Source organism: Dermacentor albipictus, chromosome 1, assembly GCF_038994185.2.
Source record: "Dermacentor albipictus isolate Rhodes 1998 colony chromosome 1, USDA_Dalb.pri_finalv2, whole genome shotgun sequence".
Taxonomy (NCBI): domain Eukaryota; kingdom Metazoa; phylum Arthropoda; class Arachnida; order Ixodida; family Ixodidae; genus Dermacentor; species Dermacentor albipictus.
In genome coordinates this window covers 71,503,018-71,527,365 of record NC_091821.1, presented here as the reverse complement: position 1 = coordinate 71,527,365, position 24,348 = coordinate 71,503,018, and the positions used below count along the sequence as shown (strand labels likewise).

At 46.5% G+C, this 24,348-nt stretch overlaps 1 protein-coding gene and 1 long non-coding RNA gene across 5 annotated transcripts in view; one reads left to right on the top strand and one right to left on the bottom strand.

Moving 5' to 3' along the window:
• The first annotated feature begins 875 nt into the window (after positions 1-875).
• The window catches only part of Zasp52 (Z band alternatively spliced PDZ-motif protein 52), a 106,826-nt gene continuing 83,353 nt past the window's right edge, over positions 876-24,348 (top strand). Inside the window, exon 1 of one of the 3 annotated variants that reach the window (XM_065434405.2) lies at positions 876-1,652. In XM_065434405.2, the coding sequence (XP_065290477.1) occupies positions 1,545-1,652 (108 nt within the window). In that variant the 5' untranslated portion in view covers positions 876-1,544. The remainder of the gene's footprint in view (positions 1,653-24,348) is intronic. The other 2 variants (XM_065434408.2, XM_065434407.2) reach the window with 2 other exon arrangements.
• The window catches only part of LOC135903936 (uncharacterized), a 33,405-nt gene continuing 19,011 nt past the window's right edge, over positions 9,955-24,348 (bottom strand). For both annotated transcript variants that reach the window (XR_010564963.2, XR_011507400.1), the window contains one exon: positions 9,955-10,417. This is a non-coding gene — a long non-coding RNA (uncharacterized lncRNA). The remainder of the gene's footprint in view (positions 10,418-24,348) is intronic.

Here is a 24,348-nt window from a genome sequence, read left to right as displayed (position 1 = left end):
ACAAAGATTGTACAGTAGTCTTTTTTATAGAACTTGTATTGGTGTAGGGTGTACGGATCAATCGGGTCAGTTAAGGAACTAATTTGTGACACCCAGGTTGAACTTTGGGCTGTTATTGGTCTTCTATTCTTTCACCTAATTTACGGTGCTTGCGGCCAGCTTAAAAGTGGTAACTGAGGCTTAAAGACTTGTCTGCACTGACGTTGCGTTTGTGTTGTGCAAGCTCGTTCAATTCTCACCACCTACTGTGCCTAACAACGATTTTTTTAACAATACAGTATCTAAGACAACAGTGCCTATTGCTGGAAAGGAAATATAGGTTATCGACTGCTGCACTTGTGTGTTTTATCAGGATTTGCGTGAAGAAATATAGCTCCTGATGGTTTTGCAACTTTATGCAGAACCAAGGATGTATACGTATGGTAATATTCTTAGAAGTAACACTACTTCATAGTAGTATTTGTAGAAGTAGTAGTAGCAGTGGTATTAATAGCAGCGAAGAAGACGAACTAGCTCGAAATGAATTAGACTACGTTGTAGTATAGAGCATCCCGCCAAAAACAACGATCGACAGCCTAGAATTAGGTACGTGAAGCTCGTGCCAAGCCCCACTGCAGATCACCGATAGCGTTACTGAGCGCGCTCATGGCTTCATTTTTTTCTTTCTTTCTTTGTTTCGCTTCCTACGGTCTGTCTGGCGAGTATGACACTCGGGTTGGCGTCGCGCGCGCCACGCGTGCTTTTCCTCCCCGCATCGCCGCAGTGGTGCTGGGCGCTCGCAGGGGGCCGGCCCGTGCATGTGCGTGCGTTTATGAGAGCAAGCAGGCCGGTGCCGGGCGCACACGCGGTTCGCGTTGCCCCCCTTCTCGCGGCGCTCTCTTAAGCGGCGACAAGGCACGCAGGAAAGCTTGACGTCAGTGGCTTTTGCACACGGGACGCCGTCTCCCCTCGCGCCTCGCGCGCGCCGACCGTCCGGCAGCGAAACCGCCCCGTTCAGCTCAGCACGGCGAGGGATTGAATCCAGTCCGCAAGCGGCCGCGCTCTCTCCTCCGACGAGAAGCGATTCTTCCACCACCCCCCCCCGCCCCCCCACCTTCCGCGCGAGGAGCGACGACTGTAGCGCGCGCCCGCGCACCGCCCAGCGGCTGGCCCGCACGCACTCGAAAAAAGAGAGGAGCGACTCGGAAAACTTTCTCGCGGTGACCGGGGTATATCGATTTGGATGCCGCTCGAGTTACCGCGCGCACAACCCTTCGCTGCCGATCTCCAGTTGTCGCGGGATTAACTTCTGCGCTCTCTCTCTCTCCTCCGTGTTCAGGCGGCGGGTCCGACGATCCAACTGAGAGAGCAAGTGCGCGCCGCGTGTGGAGGAAGGGAAAACAGTAAAACGTGCATCGGGAATTTTCGGCGGCGTGCGACGACTTCACCGACTCGACCAGCTGGACAGCGACAAAGCGGCGAGGCATCAAGCGGCCCTTCGACGAGGCTACCACTACTAATACTACTGCTACTACTGCTACTGAAGATATAGAGGAAAGGCCATCATGGTTGACACGGTGATAACGGTGAAGCTTCAGCGCGGAGAAGGCACCTCCTGGGGCTTCCGGCTCGCTGGCGGCAAAGACTTTGGATACCCGCTCTCTGTTCAACGGGTAAGTGGGATTTCCTTCCCTACCGGGCCCGCAGGCAAACTATTCGGTGTTGTTCGTTACCTCACAAGTCCACCAAATTTCAAGAGTAGCAGTGCTACAGGTCAGACCGATGCTGCCTGTTTGTCTCCCACGCGATAGAGGTCCTGGCGGCCGAGCCTGGCGTTCGTCTTTCCCGCCTGACTCGGCGGTAGCGACCGCTTGGCTCGGACTGCGGGCGCTAAATTCGGAACGCCCTTGTGAAATTTCTCAGAGGACGCGTGTGCCATCTCCGCGTTTAAGAGAGCGAGGAAGAAAAAGAAAGGGAGAGATGACGGAGCGTCTGGTTGCATATGCCTCTTGCACGAGCTCAAATGACGCGTCTGACATTTGAGCTCCGCGCACGACAGTGATGTAAATTGACGTTTCGCGTCATGTTTCGCTTTAACCATGCCTTAGGTTAAAAATAACGTGCAAATTCGTCAAGTGAGCAATGAGTGCATTTTCACTGGAGGTCTTCGGTAGTTGTGACGTTGGTCTCCCAAATCGGGAAATATTTCGCCAACGGGCTTTATTTTATATCTTATGACGTGAAAAAAACGAGTTGATTAGTTGAGTGTTTAAACTGTCCTTTAATGAGAAAGGATTCAAACTAGCAAGGCGCAAATGTTCTTTTTCTGTGAATATCCAAGGGTGAAAGTGCAAAGACTTCAGAAACTGTGTCCGCAAGTCTTAGACGCACGGGGCAACCCTGCAAAATCCTTTCCTATCCAGTTTCCTGGCACGCTGCCAGAGGAAGCCTTCTATGTCATCTCTCGGGTAATTCATGGCCGCTGAATAGCGGCGTTTTCGGCAATGACAGCTGAGCATCTTTCCCTCGTTTTTTACTTCCCCTTCTTGTTTTCCTCCAATTCGCTTCCAATCGAACGCACACTGAGATATAATTCGAAAAAGACTGAAATATCAATGCTTACATTCCCGAGCCTCTGAAACTGAAGAAATTCCGCAGTGAAATGGTTGCCGTGTGCAAAATGTTTCACCTTATCTGCGGAAATATAGCTCGCGTGAAACATGCACCTGCGCCCAGCTCTAATTGACCCGCATGGACCAAGTCGCAGTAGGAGATTCTGCGACGCATTGTGTTTATTGGAATTATTAGACTGGTAACGTTCATTAAGTTTAGAAGAGTGTTTGGTAATGTGGGAAGGAGAGCTAGAGTTGAAATTTGACGTTTTGCACCCGAATGGGCATTTGAGCTACAAGGCGCGCGAGTTCCCTGGGGTCGAGATCCGTGCGCCGCTGCTAGGTCTGCGGCCTAAAAGTTAGCTTATCTATGGTGTGCACTTCATCTTACTCTTTTACTCCGCTCTGACACCTGGTATTTAGTTTTTCACCGATTGAGTAGGTGTTCACAGCCGAAGCTTTGAAACAACACTGAAACACTTTGAAAGACAGCACTTTGAAAGACAACGCACGGTATTACAGCCCTTGTTAGCAACATTTCAAGCATGGTCATTTAGTTGAACTGCAGATCATACGACTATCTTAGCTATAGTTAATAATCAGTAGACTCAATGTCAACTTGTTCATGCTCGCGTGCGAAGCACGACCGAGAGCTCGCAAATAATGTGTAATGTCATTGTGACTCCTGCTTGCGATAAGAATACAATACTCGGAGAACAATTAAAAAGCCGAGATATGGATATGCCGTGGAGGTGGCATGGAATGGCGTGGAAGGATAGAAGTGGGCCACTTATATCTGGGGAATGTTATTTTGTTCTAGGGCAGCTCACAAGTGCACGTTGTATAAGAGTTCGAAACACTGATAAGAAGATATAGATTAGAGCACCCGAGGATGTCTGGGTGCCCTTTGGCATGATTCTGGAGTTCCATCTCTATGTCAATACGATTAGCTTCATGCATATGTATCGGCAGCAAATAAAAGCCCAGGTATATCTGATATAGTTGAGAGCGGTGAAATGCGTCGTGGATCTACGAAGGCTGAAGCGCTGTACTTATAGGGGCTTCAAGAGCGTGTAGCTTTTGCGGATAGACGCAGAATGCCTATAATTGCTTGCGCAGCTGACCGTAATTTAGCACCACTCAAATAAAAAGGCTGCAGTGAATTCTTCTTTGTTGGCGTTTGTGAGACATTGATTAGTGTACTAGTCTATCTCGAATCATGGTTAGCAGATGGTAGGGAAAATTGCGTCACGAGTATACTCTTTGAGGAGGCGTCATGTGGACGGAGCCAACTTGCACGGCATTTGAACTGACACATTCTTGAGCAAGAGCCGTAACTCACACGGCGAATCGTCGGTGACTCTATCATTCACTGAAGGATGACGTTTACCAATTTGTGTACATCAAGCATTCTGTGTTGCATACATAAAATACATAACAGTTGTTTGTGTTTGCTTCGAGACAAAGTAGATGACTGAACAATACGATAACGAAGAAAATTGCTTCGCTAGAGGAACAATAGAAATGTGGGATGCTCGAAATAAAAATTAATTTAGGGTGTAGGAAAAACGAATGCTGCGTACTATAGCTTCAAGCGTATTTTCCCTGAATTCGGCGCTGCTACCAAATCTCCCTTCGATGACCCGCGACTCTTCAGTGTAGAGTATCGCGCTTTGTTTTCGTATAAGCGATTTGTCTTGCTTGGAGGCTTATAGGATTGCACAGTGCGCAGTAAGAGTCTACCGCGCCTGCAGGACTGCGCAATAAGCGACATTAGTTCCCCGTTAAAGTTATCTACCGTAGTTGCAACATCACAGAGCAGAATAATCTTGCTGTCGCTTCCCCGAATATATTTTTATCGAAGAGCTTCGTCGCTATGGGGTTCTCTGCTGCCAGCGGACAACGAAGTGTACGGAAAGGGCAACGCGACCAAACTTCCTGCATAGGGTGTCACACAGACTGTTACAGTATGACACTGCGCAGTGCAGTGCTGTTCCTTACGTTCGGGTTTTTCTGCGCATACATCTACTATGTGTGAATGCGGTTTGTAAGTGCCACTCGTACCTGGAAAAAATAAATACACAGAAAGAAAGCCAACTAATACGCTAACAATAAAAACTTATCGCTCATAAGGCACATATGTATTTGTTATTGTTACAAACACTATTGTTAGACACACAGACACAGGCACAAACACTGACACACACACACACACACACACACACACACACAAAAAAAAAAACACTCGTGGGAAGGGACGCAATGTGGCTGTAATAGCTATATGGGATGGACCGGTCACGAAGGATCTCTGAATATACAGAGACGCGAAGCTTGCTTATTGATTCATATTCAGGCGTTCTTTACGCAGTATCAGCGTTGCGGCAGTTCCTTATGAGCGAACTATAGGCAGCCTTGTCCTGAGTGAAGCATATTTGTTTTGGTTACATTTGGGTACATGTTATTGAATGATGAATGTCCTATCTTACTTGAAGTACTTGCCAATGTAGTACATTACTACAGGAAGCATGTATGTCTCTAACGCGTGCACCTTCGTTTACATGTGATACTCTCGTTAACGAGCTTGTTGCATTCTGCGTATCCTTTAAAATTTTTTGCGCCACTTCTCATGGTGAACACTGATTGGATGAGTGTCGTCGTTTTTTTTTTCTTATGGTAAGCATTTATCCGCATAAAAACTCGATAATGTAACGTAAATAAGACCCATTGAATAACCTACAATATTCCGAAGGGGATTGAATTCACAGAAAGGTGATGGCGAATTCAGCATGGTGACATATTTTGCGCAGAAAGAGACGCTCAGGAGGAGAAATTGGTGGCCAGGTCTGCCAGGGCACAGCCTGCCTGTAAGCAGGTTCACCACCACCACCGTCGCCACCACCATCAGCTTCTTAGATCACTGTTTTCTTGACTGTCCCGTCCCTTTTAACACCTTAACTGTATATGAACGACCATCAGTTTTCAAGCATCTAACATCTCGTACTATTTCGTTTCGCTTAAGGAACCACAGGTACTAAAACGTAATCTGTGCCTGCATTTAAATCATAGCGCTGGTCACTCAGTTTTTACCTGACAGTAAAGCCATTTCGCCGTCGTGTGCATACAGGGACAAGCTTAGCTGGCGGTCGATTCAGGTGAATGATTAATTCATTTCTGTTACAATCGGATGGCTGTGGAGATACCGAGGTAGAACATGGCTCAGCCACGCCACATCTATCTGTCTTTCAGAAAAGAGAGATCGACAACAAAAAGAGAAAGAAAGAGGTAATACAGACATCTTCGGCATGAGAGTCATCGTGTAATAAGATGTAGTTGGAATAGATGAAATTACGCTGAAAAAGCGAGGACACGACAATACACAAAATGTGCACCACAAGCGCCTACGTGCAACTCAGTTTACTAGTTGTAAGTGGGTGCTTTTGGTGTTGGTAATCTGAGTTAGTAAACTCAGTTGGGTGTCGGCGCTGGTGGTGTACATCTTGTGTGTCCTTACGTCTTCGTTTTTTCCGTGCCATTGCATATACTATAAATATGTACCAATTAGCTCAAGCCTTAGCACCGTAGCGTCATGGCTGAGGTCATACGCCACACCGAGTCACGAATGCAACTTAAAACTTATTCACACGCCCGTGCATTCCTGAAGCCGCATTCCTTTCAGTTTTACGGGGAAGGAGGGGAAGCTGGCGTCTAGTGAGCTTGAAACGAACATTTACAGATTTCTAATTACTACTGTAAAACTAAGGTCCTTGTTTTGTATCTAATTCGCAGATCTATTCCTTTCTAGACACTTCAGTAGCTTATGCACTTGAATTGAGTTTTCATTCCCTGTCATTTTTGGAAACAATAGTGAGAATAGTAGCAACTGTAGGAGGAAGAGGAGTGGCTTGCTACTTGTACAAGCTATATCGCTGCACATTTCTGGTGTGGTATACGAATCTCGGTTATATGTCGATGACTGTTGAAAAAGAAAGAGAAAGAAAGCTGGCGCTTTCACAAGGGGACGCGAGCCACGTCCGAGGCTAAGCTTTTTGTACGTTGGAGCGAGGTCCCCTTTCACTCGACTCACGTCTGCCTTGACAGGCTCCATTAAATGAGAGCGCATCACACTCTGAAAAATAAGAAGCAGTTCTTTTATTTCTTTCTCGGAAGATTCCAGATTTTAAGGCAGACTTTTAGACTACTCTGTCCACTTCTCTTATCTATTGCCAGCGCTCGGTCCAGTAATTTCAGCAAGCTCAGTTCCTGGACGCGAAACTATTTCCACCAGTATATTCTGTGCATGTTCAAAAAAATAATAAAAGAAAAGAAAAGAAAACAATACCAGGATCAATTTTTGGCTCTTTGATAATGCTTTATAATTTCTGCTGACATGAGGGCCCCGCCTGGTGCTTTTATGCCCGCTTGAACTTTTATTTTTTGGTCGGGCAGGTTGGACACCACTGTGACGCAGCATCCTGTGTCTCCAGGTCGTTCTTTTAAGCGGCTGAAGCAAAGAAGACGCCGATAGGAAATTCCATCGGCTCAGTGAGTCACAAAGGCGGAGGAAAATAAATAGCGTGCTTGCTTAAAACCTCCGCGTTCACTCAATCGCTTGGAGTGAGAGCATCATTGAAACCGGTTCTAAGTGGCGCGGAGACCGCACGTACGCCGCGGCCACTGCACGTCAACGAAGGTTCACTCGTATACACAGAAGCGGGGTGAGACGTTCGAAAACCACGCGGAGGAAAGTGTTTTGCAGAAAAGGCCGAAAAGAAATGAAGATGACGCCGGAAAGCAATAAAGCTCGATGGAAGAAAGCCCACGACGAGAAGAAGCAAAGATACGTCCATACCTGCGTGCCACTTGCATTCAAATTACGAATCACGTGACCGACGTGGAGAATGCGTATATGTGCTCTCAGCAGCATGTATACGTATTGCGAGTGTCCGCAGAGTTGTCATGAGGCGCCTATGGTCGCTAGCGAAGAAAATTTTTGCTCGTCGTACTCAGGCTTTGCCTTCGCAAGAGGAGAATAGAGCTGTGCACAAACTGAGCTCCATGTCGCTTGTGCACGTGCGTATCACAGACTCTCCTTACCGATATCTGACGCCAGCGAGAAACGAAAAGTAGCGGCAGAATATGGAATAAGTTTTCACGAGAGAAGGGCAGAAACAAACCGCGCGCGCCGAACGACGCTTCGCTCCCGTCGTCAGGTTCTGACGTTTTCTTCCAGAAGAATGCGTTCACAGAAGGAAGAATAAGGAACGAAATTATGCAAGGAGGCGAAGAAGAAACCTCCAGACTCGGCCGGTACGTGACGCGCGCTGTCATATATATTGCAACATATCTATTTCGGAGTATTGGTGGAGTTAGCACGGTTGGGGTCGAGCTGCGCCTTGCTCAATCGGCCGTGCGCGCGTTTTCTCCAGCGTGGGCGAAGCTGGCGGAATGGTGTGCGAACGCTGGCTCACGCGGCGGGGCAGTTTGGATCGGGTTCGCTGCTGTTGGAAAACGGCGAAACGCCTTCCCTGTTTCGTCATTCATTGCACCTTATCTTCCGCCAAAGTAAGCGTGATGTTGCAAATGAAACTGCCAAACGAATTTCCATACGTCTCTCGCTTACGGCTCTCTGCGGTATATGTAGGTTGCGCGAGACGGCAAAGGCCGACTGTCAGCGCCGTGGCGCAGACAGCCGCCACGAGCCAAGATGGGAATCTCTGGAATACAACGACCGCGCATCGCTGATCCCACCGGACTCCGCGCGCGCGGGGGTCCGCTTCGGAGTAGCTGCTGCGGCAGTGCCAAAGGGCACGTCGCAGAAACTCGAAGAGGGCGCGGGCCGCGCTTCGCTGTTTATTTTCGGGCGGGCCTCCCGCGACTGGTGCGACCCTTCAACGCGCGCTCCTCTTCTGTTTGCTGCCTCAGCGAACAGAAAAACACAAACGCTCGCAAGCAGAGGCCCCCCTTCCCTTCGTCTCGACGTGTCGCATGTCGCGACGTCGGAGCGCATGCGCCACCGGCAGCCAGCTCGCAATATATCAATGTCAACCATATGTATGGATTAATCAGACGCGGTCAGCGAGTTTCAATAAACGAGAATATTAGTCTCCAAGCCGAGGAAAGGTAAACGGGATCAGCAGAAAACAGGAGAGAAGTTGGAAGAGGAAGTCGAAGGAGAAGCGAACGGCGAGCATGCGCGGAAACAGCGATAAACAACCCAGAATATCACCTTAACAGCGCCGCGCTGTTTTTCGCCTCACACCAGAGTTCGTATGAGCCTGCTTCGACGTCGACGGGCAGAACGGCGTCAGATGTACTTGGTTGCATACGGTAACTGCGTTAATTACGAGAAGAAAAATAATACACCTAGTGGCAAAACGGGCTTTTGATTAGACAACTACGACCACTGGAAAAACTTGGAGCTGAACTTTCTTTCCTCTTACTTGAACGCGACGCCGTGAACTGCAATTTCTTTTCTTTTTAATTACGAGCTTAAAGTTTAATTTTACCAGAACAATATAGGAGTGTCTGCGGGTTACGGGTTGATACACAAGGATTTATTGTCAGGGTGTCTTATTTCTGTGATAAGCGTCAATAGCAACTAAGCGCCTGACTGACGTTGAGCATAATTTCGACTTCGTCGGCGGCGGGTCAAGCTGAGGCGAATGAAGTTAGCTTTGCCCCTGCTTTGTGGTCTCTTCCTTAATATGTAGAGCACCTGCGCGCCTTCTCCACGTTCTTGCATTTATGTATCTTTACTTACCAGAAGAAACCAAAAACTTTGAACCTTTCATTCTTTTGGTTAGCTGCCGACATAGGGCATGGCCCCCCTTCTGGAAGAGCAGAGCGTTTGAAAAGCAGCGCTGGCCCGGTTAACGGTGTACAATTGCCACCAAATATAGGAGCCAGTTGCGCATGCGCACTTGCTCTATACTGTGACACGCATACGTACACTTAGCTCTTGGAAGTGTTTTAATCCTACAGCGTAAGGCCGCAATATCACGTTGCAAAGCTGAAACCCTTAGAACTTCCTGCGGAAGTTTATGGCCCCGCCTGACAGTATACCTTCGACGCTGTATACGGGTGCTATGGGCTTCATTTCCCTTCGCGGGTTATGCGTACACGTATACTTACGGCAGCGTCCCTCAAGGGCGAGCTCCGGCCCTATTCGAGGTCACCGTTTCTCACGAGGCATAGCGAGAGCGCCGTAATGAGGCGTAATCTACTCACGGACGCCTCGAAATGGCAGTTCGCGCAGAAGACAGCCCCCTCACCCCGCCACCCCACCCCTGATGCGCGGTTAACAATTGGGCAATGAGCAGAAGAAAGGTCATCAGGAACACGTCATTTTCTTGAATTGCTGGGAATGAAGCGCGCCAAATGAGCTAATCTTCTGGGTGTTTTTTTTTTATGGCGTGCATTGAGTCACCATAATGTCGAAGTTTTAAACAAAGTAGGAGAAGATAAAGCTTGGAAAGGGGGCAAGTGGCGCGGAGCTATACACGTTGGCGCCGGAACGTCAGCGTCTTGAAAATTAGTTCCAACAACGAAGCAACGAGCAAGATTTCTCCGAGCAAAACGTTTCAAGGCGCTACACACGTATACGGGGTTTTCTGCTCAGCCAAAGACAGGTGTACGTTGATCATTGGCAGCATCGCTGTGTACGTAGCACGTGCGAGCGCTGTGCAAGTTTGCCGGGACATCACTTTCGGTGCGCGAGTGCGGCCGGGCTTGTCTCGGCAGTTCCTCGCGGCTCCCCTGCGAGCTCCGTGGGGGTCGGGTGTCGTCCGTCTGCGGGAATCGTGCCGGACCGTCATAACTGAGTGCGCCTGCGTGAAAGCGCGCTGCAATGCGTAACGCGAGAAAAGTTTCAGGGTCGCCGCAATTAGTGCTAATTAGGCGGGCGGGCGACGCGCGCATTGCCATGCACGATGTGGCAGCGCGGCCACATTTAATGAAGCCCGCGGCGCCAATAGGCGCTTTTGTTCGCACGATTACGCGTGCTAGGCACGGGGCTCCGCTGCCTACTTACGGTGAGCCAAACGACGCCCGATGCTGTTGCGCAACTGAAAACTCCGCAGGGTGGCGTTCTCCTGGGAAGCTGAGCAAACTTTGCGAGCCTTGGTTTTTCTTGCCTTTTGGTTCATCTCCTATTCAAGAATTACGCGTGCTAAAGAAGTCGCTCTCTCTCGATCGCTACCCTGGAAGATGACAGTTCATTAATTGATAATACTCTTTTCGGTCTACATGCTTGCATGTCTGTCCCAGCAGCTGCAATTCCTTAGCGCGAAACAGCCAGTTACAGCGTCTGTCTTAGAAAGAAGTGCATGTTTTCCTATTGGTTGATGAAGCGTCCTTCGCAAAGCTTCGAATACAGAACAATTGATCCTATACAGGGGACACAGTTGCTAAATTTAAAGTCTTAAAAGTTCAGTTTTAGGGCTTCAAATGACAAAACCGCCATGTGATCATAAGGCATGCCGTAGTGGGAGACTGCGGAATAATTTCGACCACTTGTTTTTTTTTTTTTATGCGCACGTAAATCTAAGCATACGAGCTTTTTGGCATTTCGCCCCTATCGAAATGCGGCGACCACGGCTGGGATCGAAGCCGCGACCTCGAGTTCCCGGCAGCCACACCCCATATATTTATTAAGCTACCGGTCATGGCGTGGCAGCATTTTTTGTGGGCGTAATGCGAAAAACCCTCGTGTACTTACATTTTGATTCCATGCTAAGGAACGCCAGGTGGTCAAAACTAATCTGGAGTCCCCCACCTACGGCGTTCCTCACTATCATATCGTCGTTTTGGCAAATAAAACCGTACAGTTATATATATATATATATATATATATATACGCGCAGACTAAGAAAAAAGGTTCTTACGCTAGCATTGTTCGTGAGAACATTTGCCACCAAACGTGCATGGTGTTGGACAATTAGCGTAGACGGCCGGCCAATGCAAAAACGCTTACAAAAAAAATTAAGACCCCGATTTACTGCGCAGTGAGGACTGATGAACGTGACCGTTGCGCTTCGATTTCCACGACGAAAGGGTCCTTAAGTGCGACGAGGACGGTGGTCCCTGCCTCGCCCCACTTTTTCTCTCTTTATAAAGTGCTTTGCCTATTTTTTTTTACTTACTCTTTTCATTATTGTTTTAACTGCTCCACGCTAATCGTTCCTGCCGACACACGTGTCCCATCGTCTATGTGACGGCAGCCGGGTTGTGACGACGTGTACATAAAACGGCGTGTCTCGAGGAAATCGATGCATTAGAGGCGCGCAAGAAGAGAAGCGCCGTGTCCCCCCAACAGGCCGAGATCGTTCTCGGAGCTTCTGCGGGCGGCTTGCTAGCGGGTGCCCGTTCGTGGCTTCGCGAGGAGACGCGGACTATTCCGGGCACCCCTAAATATATAAGAGGGCCCCGCGCCTTATGCACAGCTGCGAGGGCACCTTTGTGGCGAGGGGCAAGTCGCGGCGTCTGGGAATTTTCGGGGATAAGCGCGCGCGCCCAGTGTGGGCAACCCTTATACGTACGCTCTTTCACTTTCTGTCCTTCTTTCCATGCCAAGAGTGTAGAAATGTTCAGCCCCGGATTATTAGGTACCGAAGAGCTGTTCCTGCGCGAGCATCAATTTTGGGGGCCACGTTTCGTTAGGACGATTTTCCGGTGACTCTATAGTCACTTCCTGTGATTATATCCGTCTCGCCGAGTGGTCGATATCACCGATAGTTCATGCTAGTTAATGAAAAAAAAGGAAAAGTGAAGGAAAAATGCACGAAAAAAGAAAGGCTACGAAATACGGGCCCCTCTTTCCAACTCTGTAGGGGGACGGAGCGTCGTCAAACTGCAGTTTGCAGATTTTTGTCGTCACCCCCATATTTATCATGTAGAAATAGAAGTTCGTTTGACTAATTGATTGACTGATTGCCTAATTCAGTCTTTGATTGATTGATTGCTCCAGAAAAAAATAACTTCTGATTCTGAAAGGGTTCGTAAGAGCAGATGTCAGCCTGACGTGACGTCAGACATAATATTAGCAAAGGCTTTAGGTCCATGGCACACAGTACTTACGAAGACTTCGTGAATTCGGCCCACGTTTCTTAGGTCTTTTTCTTCTTGTCGTCTTAGACCGATGAAAATTCAAGTTCAAACAAAAGGGACCTCCTATGAACAAGGAGAGCGTTTGATTGGTCTGTTCAGACAACCCTGCGGGTGACCGCCCTGAGCTTGCGTCGGCGGTTACGCAAATATGACGTCAGGAGATTGGAACAAAACCTTTTGTAATAGTTTTACGTTATAAAGCCCCATGACGCAGAACAGTTCATTTGAAGAGCTTGGTTGGCCATGCGAAAAATTCTATCAGAACGAAGCAACAGCGGTAAGCTGGCAAATAATTGAAAAGAGAAGGCGAGGTCGAATTCACAAAGCTTTTCATCCGCAAGTGTTTTTCGCCATTGGCTGGCCGCCTTCGCTAATGAAATGTACAGCATCAGGATTGGTTGGAATTCGTTCTCACGGACAATTCTAGCGTAAGAGCTTTTTGAAAATATGAGCTGAGCATTCGTTATTATGAAAGCTCCTGGAACTTGGGTATTAAAACACGCTCAGGTTATTCACCTGACAAAAAAAAAGGTAAGAGTGAGTTCAAGCAGCCATGTTGGAGGCTCGTGCACTATAACATGTGGCTGCCAAGTTACGAAGTGTGCGCGACAAATCAAGACAGACCAAATGCATAAGTTGCCGGCTCACGGTTTTTGCACGGCCTTCCTATATAGCAGGATGACTCTATGGTTTTATGTGCCACAACTACGATATGACTATGAGGAACGCCGTAGTGGGGGACTCCAGATTAATTTTGACCGCGTGAAGATATTTAACGTGCATCAAATATAAGTGCGCATTTGTATTTCGCCCCCTAAAAATCGTAAGTGCACCTAATTTTTTTCGTTTTATAAAAAATAAAGATAAACTACTAATACAAGTTGAATGTAGTGCGAATCGCACCCACAAAATGTGCACTAATTCCGGCTACGAAGGAGTCGTAGCTTTCGGAACGATAAGGCCTGCTTGGAGGCAGGAATGATGCCAACTACAGGATAGAAATACGTGATCCATAGTCCTGTTTCAAAGCCGCCCCCCCCCCTCCCCTTTAGCGAAAAAAAAGAAGAAACTTCGCACACTAAAGGGGTCTGCCCGAAAAGGTGCAGTAGACTTTTAAAACACGTGTCGGTGAACTTAAGAAAATAAGAAACGCGTATTTTGAATAGAAAGTAATTTTTCTGTAGATTTGAATGAGTGAGGGTGTAAAATTCAAAAGAACAGCAAAACTATTATGCGGGCCTCACGTACTCTGGGAATCGAAGTTAAGCGAACACGTTTGCAGGTAGGCTGGCGAAGGCATCGACCTTGCGGCGGCTCTCTCGATGACTGCGAGCAGGCGCTCATTGTGGAGTTCGGACATGCTGATGGTCACAAAGAATGTGGGCTTGTCAAACTGTTCGATGATTGCGAACACGTTCTACTTCCTCTGCGTCAAGCAGTACCCCAGTAGTACGTCATCTTGAAGCTGCTCAAGTAAACCTATGAGGAACGCAATGTCCGAGTAGACGCATATTTTCTTTTTTTTTTTTTGACGAAGCTGCGTCCTTCCAAGAGCTCTATTGTGAGCGTCAGGAGCCAGCTGGGGTGCACTGGGTGGGACACTTGCTTTCGAACCGCAGTTCGTGCGGACGCAACCGCCACCCGGTGTTCCGCAGCCGACATGCCCGGATCTTCTAACGCGCGCCGCCTGGCTCTGCGCAGGTATTAGTACGCGAGAATCAGAGGCGAGAGTCGGAGCTCGAATGACGGCGATGCCGCGACCACGCGGGCAACGCGAACACGAGCATACACACCCAGCAGCTCAAGTTCGTAGGCGCCGCCAGCCCCGCGGCGCAGTAGCCTAGATAGATACACTCGAAGTGCCTGAAGTTTGCGAAGAATGCATGCGTGCTGAATGAATGAATGAATAGACTTTATTGATAGGAAAGACAGAGAGGTTGACCTGAGCTAGTGTGCTCTAGTCTGCTACTCTGCACTGGGGAAGAGGGAAGGGGAGTGAAAGTATTGGGATGGATGATGGTGATAAGAGAAGTGGTGAGTGCTTATGTACATGAGACAGTTGCCTCGCTAGAGCCGCTCGTCGAGCTTGGTATCCTGCAGGAACTTCAACAATACTTTTGTTGCACGCACTGAAATTACAGTGTCAGGCCATGGGCCGAGGATACCTTCCTCCGACAGTAGTTCTCTGCCAACGCGTGCTAATGTTTGAGGAAATGCGCTAGATGCACTGTTTCATTTTTTTTTCTCATGTTACAGTTGAGCGAGAGTTAGGCGCGGGCAACTGTGGCATCGCTCCTGCGTATGACTAATTTGTGCTGTACTCGGTTGTTCGTTCTCGTGATTGCCTATGTTGTTTCTATTAATCGTGCTTAATTCCTAAGCACCGTAGTGAGCGACCACCAATTCTTTATTTATTCTTTCCTTTTTTATTTATTCGTGATACTTACGATCCCTTACAGAATAAAGATAACTGGGACAAAAAATGTATAATGTATACATTGAATAAAAATATCCTATGCATTCAGTCATATACTGTGCATCGAAACAAACACAATCAGTGCACAAAACACGACCAGTTGTAGCGAATGAACTCTAGAATGCCACTTTTACACCCTTAAAAAAAATCTGAGGACATAGACGCGAACTCCCATTGGCTAACTGCACCGACTACACAGGGAATTGTTTTCCTTCTCTCGCTGCTCGAGATATGCCACGCTAACATCTCTAGCATATCATTAAAGTTTGTATCTCTCTCTCTCCTTTGCTGCTCGCTAAAAAAGGAATACATATAGCATACTTTCATAATAATAATAATAATAATAATTATCACCAGCCTATTTATGTCCACTGCAGTACGAAGGCCTCTCCCAGCGATCTCCAAATAGACCTGCCTTATGCTAGCTGATTCCGATTTGCACATGCAAATTTCATAATTTCATCATCCCTCCTAGTTCTCTGCCGCCCGCAACAGAGCTTCTCTTCTCTTGGCACCCATTCTATAACTTGAATGGTCCACCGGTTATCTACTCTACGCATTACATGGTTCGCCCAGCTCCATTTCTTTTCTGGTAATGTAAATTAGAATGTCGGCTATCGCCATTTCCTCTTTGATCCACACCGCTCTCTTCCTGTCTCTTAACCTTATACCTAACGCTTTTCGTTCCATCGCTCATTGCGCGGTCCTTAACTTGTTTTCGAATTTCTTTGTTAACGTCGAAGTTTCTGCCCCATATGTTAGCACTGGTAGAATGGAATGATTGCACACTTTCCTTTTCGACAACAGTGGCAAGTTCCCAGCCACGATTTGGCAATGCCTGTCGCAGGCACTCCAACCCATTTTCATTCTTCTGTAAATTGCCGTCTCATGATCAGGGTCCCCTGTGAGTAACTGACATAGATAAACGTACTCCTGTACAGACTCTAGAGGCTGATTGTCGATACCGAATACGGATCCCGAGCTTCGCATGCATATTCTAGTACAGTCCGCCCTATGTCTGCTATAGATATTCCGTTTTATCCGACAAAAACTGCCGTCGCAGCAAAAGTCGGTCAAGGCTTTGTTGACTTTTCTATGTGACAGTGGCCTATTAAAAAGACTATAACGACCCCATTTCATCCCTTTTCATATTTTTTTCTCACGCTTTTGTTTTTGTCACGCTCTTCTTTCCGTCTTTACTTCCCCTTTCCTTTCCCCTAGTGCAGGGGAGCAAACCGGAGGTGTTAAGTCTGGTTAACCTCCCTGCCTTTCTCTCATTTGCATCTCTCTCTCTCTCTCCCGTTTTATCCTAGACGTAGTTTCATTCCCATACTGATTCTTGTTAACCAAGACCAAGTAGTTCATCATGTTGTAAAAAACAAACAAACAAAAAAGGTCTAGCCTCTTGTGGTTTCTTCGATGTTGGAGTAACGAACATAAGCCGGCTTTTTCATAAAGGGGCGATACAGAATCTAGGCTCCTGTAACAGGAATGAATGCAAAGCGGTGCTCGACGCTGTACACTTTCAAATGTGAGTTGATGTTTCTTAGCATACGGATCCCAAGATTTGCATGCATAATTAAAAATAAGGCACCCTATCCTTTTGAAGGCGATTAGCTTGGTTTCGCTAGAAGCAAGTTTGAGAGTGCGGTGCGTAAATTCTAATATTTTATTCGCTTTCCTAACAATATTGCTAATGTGATGATTCCATTCCAAGTCTAAAGTTGGGGTAACGCCCAGATACGTATAATATGTCACTTTTGTGAAGGAGTTGCCTAGCAATGTGTATTTGAAGTCTTGATGCCAGTGTATGTGAGTTGTGTGAGTTATGGTGATGCATGCAGTTCTTTTTTTTTTGCGCATTCAGTGATACCTGCCATTTATTACATCATTCGTTGATTGTATTCAAACACTCATTTAATTTAGTTTGATCAGCACTAGATTTAACTTCAATTTACAGAACGCCATCTCTGCAAACAATCTAGCTAGAAGAGCACATTGAGTCATCAGATTATTTATTTATTTATTTATTTATTTATTTATTTATTTATTTATTTATTTAAAGATACCTTACAGGCCCCTAGAGGCATTGTGTAAGGTGGGAGAGTACGCTCAAAGGTTATACCATAATTATAATAAATATGTGAATACATATACAAGAAATACAGCGTAAGAAATGCGCTAACATGCAGTAATGTTGTGTTAAAAATTGTGCAAAAGACAAACCGAATGCTTTATAACGCGGGAGTTGAGTGAACAAGAAATTTTCACAAAGTATAACCAATATAATTACAGAGTTAATGTACGATTAACGTACATTAACAACGCAAAACTCGAACAGGTAGCATTACGGCACGTCTAATTCAACATAACAGATCTCAGACCTGTTTCCATCAATACAGACATACTGCCGACGGTTATTTAGAAATGACTATATTGATTGAATAACGTTACTTCTTCCTATAGTTGATCTTTATTGTATAATTAATTTCCTGTGAATTACGGGATGAAATGCTTTCTTGAAGTAAAATTATATAATCTTTTCTTCTTGACCCCTTCTATCATGCATTTCGGCAATATAATGGTTTCTACTAGCCGTGTCACTGTACATAAGTCCTTCTGAAACAAATGTTGATATTCGTTGAAAATTCCTTGAAATATGTCCTTAGTAAATATGTGCTCGAATACTTTGCTCGACGTAGTCATTACCTTTCGCTATCAGAATTAGAACGCTTTCTTTCAAAATTTACCAGTAGTTACATAGCCATCCATTGGTCATACTTCCTCAGCAATGCATTGGGAATTTCGTCTAGACCCATCGACCTAGACGTTTTCAAGTTCAGTAATACTTCTAATATTCCGTATTCTGAAAGTTCCGCATCACCCACATCCGCAGAAGCACTGAATGATCCAACTTCAACTGATCTGCCTTCTTGCTTCGTGGATGCGCTCAAGAGTGTATGTACGATCAGCTCTGTTATAATTCATGTAAGATGAACACAACCGAGTCTTCTTGTGACACTGGTTCAAGGTCAACGTTGTATTTACAATGTGATGACTCGATATTCCTGGTGTAGTATACATCAACTGTAGCACATGTCATGCTGAAGTGCCGCGTGAGTAACGCCACTGTACACAGATACATCCTGCAGCGTACGGGATGTTTCATTCGCTGTGCTGTATACACAGACTATGACTCGGAGCGCGTTCTTCGGCCGTCTCGTTTTCTACAGGTTCCTTGGCTTCGTCACTCTCAGCGCTTACGTCAGCAGCCCGTCGCTCGGGTGTTTCAGCAGCGTAGCGCGTATGTGGCGGCTTCTATCGACGTCTTCCTGTGAAACACGACGCTCATGGGCCGAGACGTCTTGGTTACCTTTATTTTATTCTGTCTCGTTTGCCCCCCCCCCCCCCCCCCATACTCACCACCGCAGTGTTAAACTTAAACTACCCGACCCCATCACCGATCCGATCCCTTCACGTTTTCTTATAACTCGCTTCATAGCATGTACTGTGTTGTACACTCATTAAGACGTCACCGCAGTTACTCAGCCGTCTCATTTCCAGTGCCCCAACGCTTCACCTCTCAGTGCTTCCAAATGTGCCTTTGAGCGCCAGCCGTGCGCCAGTAGCTCCGGGTGTTCATATACGCCTAGCTGCTTTCCCCTGTCTCTTCTTTTTTTTTTTGCTTTCTGCACTTGTTCCCACGTTTTCTCCCTACGATCCTCCTCCCCCTCTCCTCACGTACTGATTCCATTGGTGCACTGTTCCTTTCGGCATTCCTTGCTCGATTAGTGCAATAAACGCGATGAAATTTGTGGAAGCTTAAGTTGCAGTCACGTCAGTACCGTGTATTCGATGTCACCTCGAAAACCAAGCTAACATACTTCCCATTGCGCGCTCTGTGCGCGATCCGGCTTCATCGTGCAGATTTCGTCACTGAAGGAAAAGTGAAAGAGGACGCACGCAGCAAGTTTTGCAAAATTCGGTTTTATTTTGCCTTCGCGGTGATTGTGAAGTTCTAGCCGAAGGAAAGAAATATACAGCGCGGAATCTTACATTATTAGTCGATAGACTTGGTTCACTTTACCTGGTGCTATATTATATGAAAGTTTTTCCTCCTCCGAATAAATTAAATGATCGTGATCCACTCCTCCGAATGTCTTATCGCGACGGCGGCGCGGGTGCAACTTCATGCGGTCCAATGACGAAGCGGAGAAATAATGTAAAGCGAAAGGAATCGTTACATAATACGGGCCCTAAGTTTCGAACGTTAATCTTTAAGCTTCACTTTAAAGCTCCTCAACTGACACTAACCGCGTAAATAAGTCCGAAGTCATTTTCCTATGCAACCCGATCCGCTAAATATTTTGGTACTAAGACGGCGCTCGGGATATTTCTCGTCGATGTTATTGTTTCTGCCGCTAGCAACTTAGCAAGCAAATGCACGAACCACGCAGCCATGTTCATCGTTGGTATCGGCATAAGAGCACGGTGCGCTAATTACGCGTCTATGACATCGTAACAAAATCTTCAACGTTAATTGCAGCCTTGATACACGCTCGTCACCAAAGTGCATGTGCTGCGCAAAGCCTCAGCCTAACAACAACAAAAAAAAAACTAGATCGCTCACACGGCTAATTGGTAACTGGATTGGGCGATGTCGCGAATACAGACTGCCTGTCTGTTTCCTATTCTGAGTGCTTTGCCCCGCACTCGCATAGACCACGTATGGTAGAAATAACGGAAAAACACGTACAGGTTAGATTTTTTTTTTGGTAAGTCGGAAAGTTTAACTCCCCGGCACATAGAAAGATAAATAAGGATACGTCACTGTGCGCGAGAGCTTCAGACAAACTGTGAGCCTTAAAAACACTTTTTTTTTTAAATTGCCGCCCAATTGGCAACATCAGTATGCATGCTGATGAACGCCGGTTGTTTTCACCGCTTATTTAATTCAGTCGAGCCAAACTAGTCATAACATTGGTGTCAGCATCCGTGTCATCGTACTCTAGCAATGAAGTATGGTGACTATAACTTCACTTTTGTTATTCATGCGAATCCCGTCAAAATATACAAGAACCACGCCGAGCGTGGGCATTCGTGCACGTGCGTGCGCATGTTTTTATGTGTTTGTGTGCGTGTATGCGTACAGGATAATTAGTTGGATATATAATGAATAATTTGTTGTGTTCTGTGTATTTATTAGCTTTTCTATACCTTCACTCGAGCGAAACGGTGGAAACTGTCACTATTGTCAGTATTGGAAACTGTCACCTCAGAGAAAAGATTTCTTCGCTGGTTATAATTTTGGTAGAGGCAAACATATGCATTACGTATATCTGTATAGCTCACGTAACGATCGAATGGAGTATTCCACGAAATAAAAAGAACGAAAAAAAGAAAGAGGAAAGCTTCGTAATAAAGGAAACGAAACGGCGCAGTTGTAAACGTCAGTCGGAGTTATGTACGATCGCACTTTTTCGAACGTCAGAAGCTGTAGTCGTGCAAATGATACTTTCTTTCAGCTTATTTTATCGGCGCGAGATGGAGACGGAACGTTTGTGCGAAGCCAGCGGAAACCCTGTTGCAGTAGCCTGTGACGTCCGCACAGTGCAATGCGACAGAGCTTGCAGCACATGGACATCATCGTCGCGCGGATGTCTGCGTGGAATATTCGGGGAAGTAGGGGCGGTGGCGACGCTGACAGGCGTATACGCAGAAACATGAGGTCCATGTCACAATGGAGACGAAGACCTTCAAACGAAGAAGATGGTGGGTAAACGCTGCAACGCCATGACTACTCAAGGTGTCGTCCACGTTTCTGGAATAAATTATAATAACGCGGGACATTGAGAAGGTATATATTTTTAGTCAACTATACATGAAGTCAGCAGACGAGGAGGTCAATGAAAGTGTAGCGCAAAGAAAGTTCTTAAACTCTCAGGGAAATTGTACTAGGTCTTTAAGTTTGCGGTAACAGTATTATTTTTGATCTAGAACAAGGCAACTGAAAGTCGAAGAAAATACAACATTGCTGCCGATGAAAGCCGAACCCGTGACCTCCGTGTTTGATGCTCCGCCTTTTCTAAGTTTCTCACATGATACTGCACTCTTCGGGGCAAGGGTGTCTACAGTGCATTAATCATTTTCCCGTTCCCATGGTTTACCCTGCATTTAAAATTAAGCGAAATTCGCTAGTATTGTTTTCTTATGAATCGTATTCTAGAAAAAAACGAGGGTGGTTTTTCTTTGACAAGAAATTAAATGAGAAATGTGGGCAATTTAATATTCGATTAATCTGGCCATCTACCTTTTTTATAAACAGAAAGGTGTGTTGGGCTTATTAAGAACACTGCTGAAAAGCAGTGCAAGCGTTGGCAGTCGACGAACGCAACATATCGATTAAGACGAACTTGCATTCGCGAATAGCTTATATACGTGGAATTTTTATCAGTGTCTGTAGCCAAAAGCACATTGTCTGGCAGCGGATGAGCAATAAATTAGATCTTATTTGCAAATGGCAGCCTCACTCGTGAGGTAGTCTTTTCTCGTCAGCTTTACGAAAGGTATCACGACCAAAAAAAAAAATTGCAGGTGTGGGTGAAAGCGGGGGGGGGGGGGGGGCGAAGGTGGCTTAGCAAGTGCGTTTTTGGCGGCTGTCGGTGTTTCTGGGGTCAGTATTCTCGAGCGTATGCGAGCAAACATTAGCCTTCAGTACATACACGGGGCTTTCCAGCTGACTTGATTGACGACCAATATTTCGCACTTGAACCAATACAGCACTTTAAAAAGAACACGATGACGCCACTTCTTTTGTTATTAAACGCGAAAGACAAACCAGTGTATCATAGGAATTCGCGTGAAACCAAACGAAACAAAATACAGGCGCGAAGAAATGCAAGAAGCCTGCGAAGTCGTGCGCGCGTTACCATCCGGCATGTCGTTCTCGCCGGTCGCCGCAGCGATACGGCGTCCGCGTCCGTAGGAAATGAGGCGAGCGAAGCGGAAACGCGCCCAGAATGCTTGTATGCACGCCGGCGTGTATACGTGCACAAGCAAACGGTACACGGCGTCCACCGCGCGCGCGTGTAATGGCCTCTTCACGAGCGACAACAACTCCCGCCACGAGGAAACAATCCCTCGCAAGAGGAGAGAGAGACGACGCGGCCGTGCTTTCGCTACTGGAATGTGATTCACTGCTCAGGAGCCCTAACGAATACAATAACCAAACAAATGAAGCAAAGCAAAGCAAAAAACGAAGCAAGAAAGTAGCTACTGCGAGGGACGTCTCGCCTTACAGATGCGACGAGAGGAGAAGATCACCGTTCGGAAAACACGCTGCAAACGCTGCTACTTGCAATGCGAACGTTTAGTCACAGGCGCTGTCACGGACTCCGCTTATGTGCGGCGTTAGGAAACGGACCTGATCCGAAGGATTTGCGTCTCCGGAGGATTCAGGCGTTGCTCCCGCGAGACAGGACGGGAAACGACGCGTGGCGACCGCACGCCGGATATCCTTCGAAAAAAACGAAAAGAAAACCGAAAGGAAGGAAGGATGGCTGCCGTTCGTTCGACGCAAAGAAACGATACGAGAGAAAGAAAGAAAGAAAGGTAGCGAGGGTCCTTCTTCTACAGTTTGTGCCATGGTGTTTGGCAAGGTGTGACAAAATAAACAAACGAAAGCCACAGAAGCTGAGACCTTGGGGATTAAACTGAGTCCGATAGAAAGTAAGCAGCCATTTTGCTTTACGTTTTCACAAAATAATGCAGGAGATAAACGCAGAGATACACAACAACGTACGCACCGCACCTTCTTTTTCCTGCAAAAAGGTGTACATAGACGACCATGAGGGCTAGCCCACGTTCTCATCGGAATTAAATTGTTGCACATAACTACAAAAGCAGTGAGCTGCAAAACTAACTACCATTGGCGTAGCCAGAAATTTTGTTTGGGGGGAGGGGGAGGGGGGGCTCACATCGCAGCTCGGCCTCCTCCTCATAGAACTTGCCGAGAGATGAAATGAATGAATAATAACTGCGTTATCATTGCCAAAGATGCTACAAACGAATTCTGTAACGCTGCGCACTGTCAAGAAAAGTAAAATATGTACTTTTTAATAAAAGGATATATTCGTATGTCCCAAAAATTGATATCAATGCTTCCATATTTTTTGTCTATTTAATAAATAAAGAAAACATCACAAGAACTTTAGAACTATATCAGTTCGAAACCAGCAAAGCAGAGCATGCCGCTGATATGAAAAACATAAAGGCCATGAAATGAACAAGTTGAGGACTAATAATTTTAATGAAACTTTGTCATTCAATAACCTTGTTTACATTTTTGTACAAACTTTGTCATTCAAGAACCTTGTTTACATTTTAGTACATATACAATGGTCAGTGAAATATCTCAACGACGCTGTCCTTCGTTCGAATGTATTGTGCAGGATCAGCTGTCACCGGTCATGTATATTGAGTAATTGCGCCGAAATTATACTCGCAACAAAGAGCATATAAAGAAGGAGGAGTTCTGCAAAATATACATTAAAAATGCGAAGGTACAATGGAATAGAAAAATTCGAAGATACAGCTTGATAAAGGGCAAAAAAGTGCCAATGGGAACAAAGTTTAATGCATGTATACACAAAACCTCACAACAGCCTATTTAAATATACGTATGTCTCCAATAAATCGACGTATCTAAGCAAAAGTCACTGAATATAATGCGTCAAACAAGGCAAATTAACATGTTGCGCAATCACAGATTCACAGATCACAGAATCCTAAGGCTTGGCCCCTCTCCCTCCACTCCCCCCTATGCATAACGTGCGACGGAAGGCAGCGCGCTTCCTCCTCGCTTTTCTCCCTTGCGCACGCAAAACTGAGCCACCATCGTCGGCTCAGGCTCCCCCTTCCCCCCCCCCCCCCACACACACGCCCCTCCTGGCGCTACGTCCCCCCCCCCCCTCCTTCCTGGCTACGCCCCTGCCAACTACTGCTTGCGTGTTATGTTGAACGATCTCGATGCGGGCAGGGAAGACTTACAAAAGGCATGACTGTTGTGCACGTGCACTGGATTTGGGTTTTGTCAGCGTGTCAGCATGTTTTGTCAACCCACGCACTCAAAAAACTTATTTCGTTGAAATACGATGCTGCTGGGCCGTGCCTTACGAC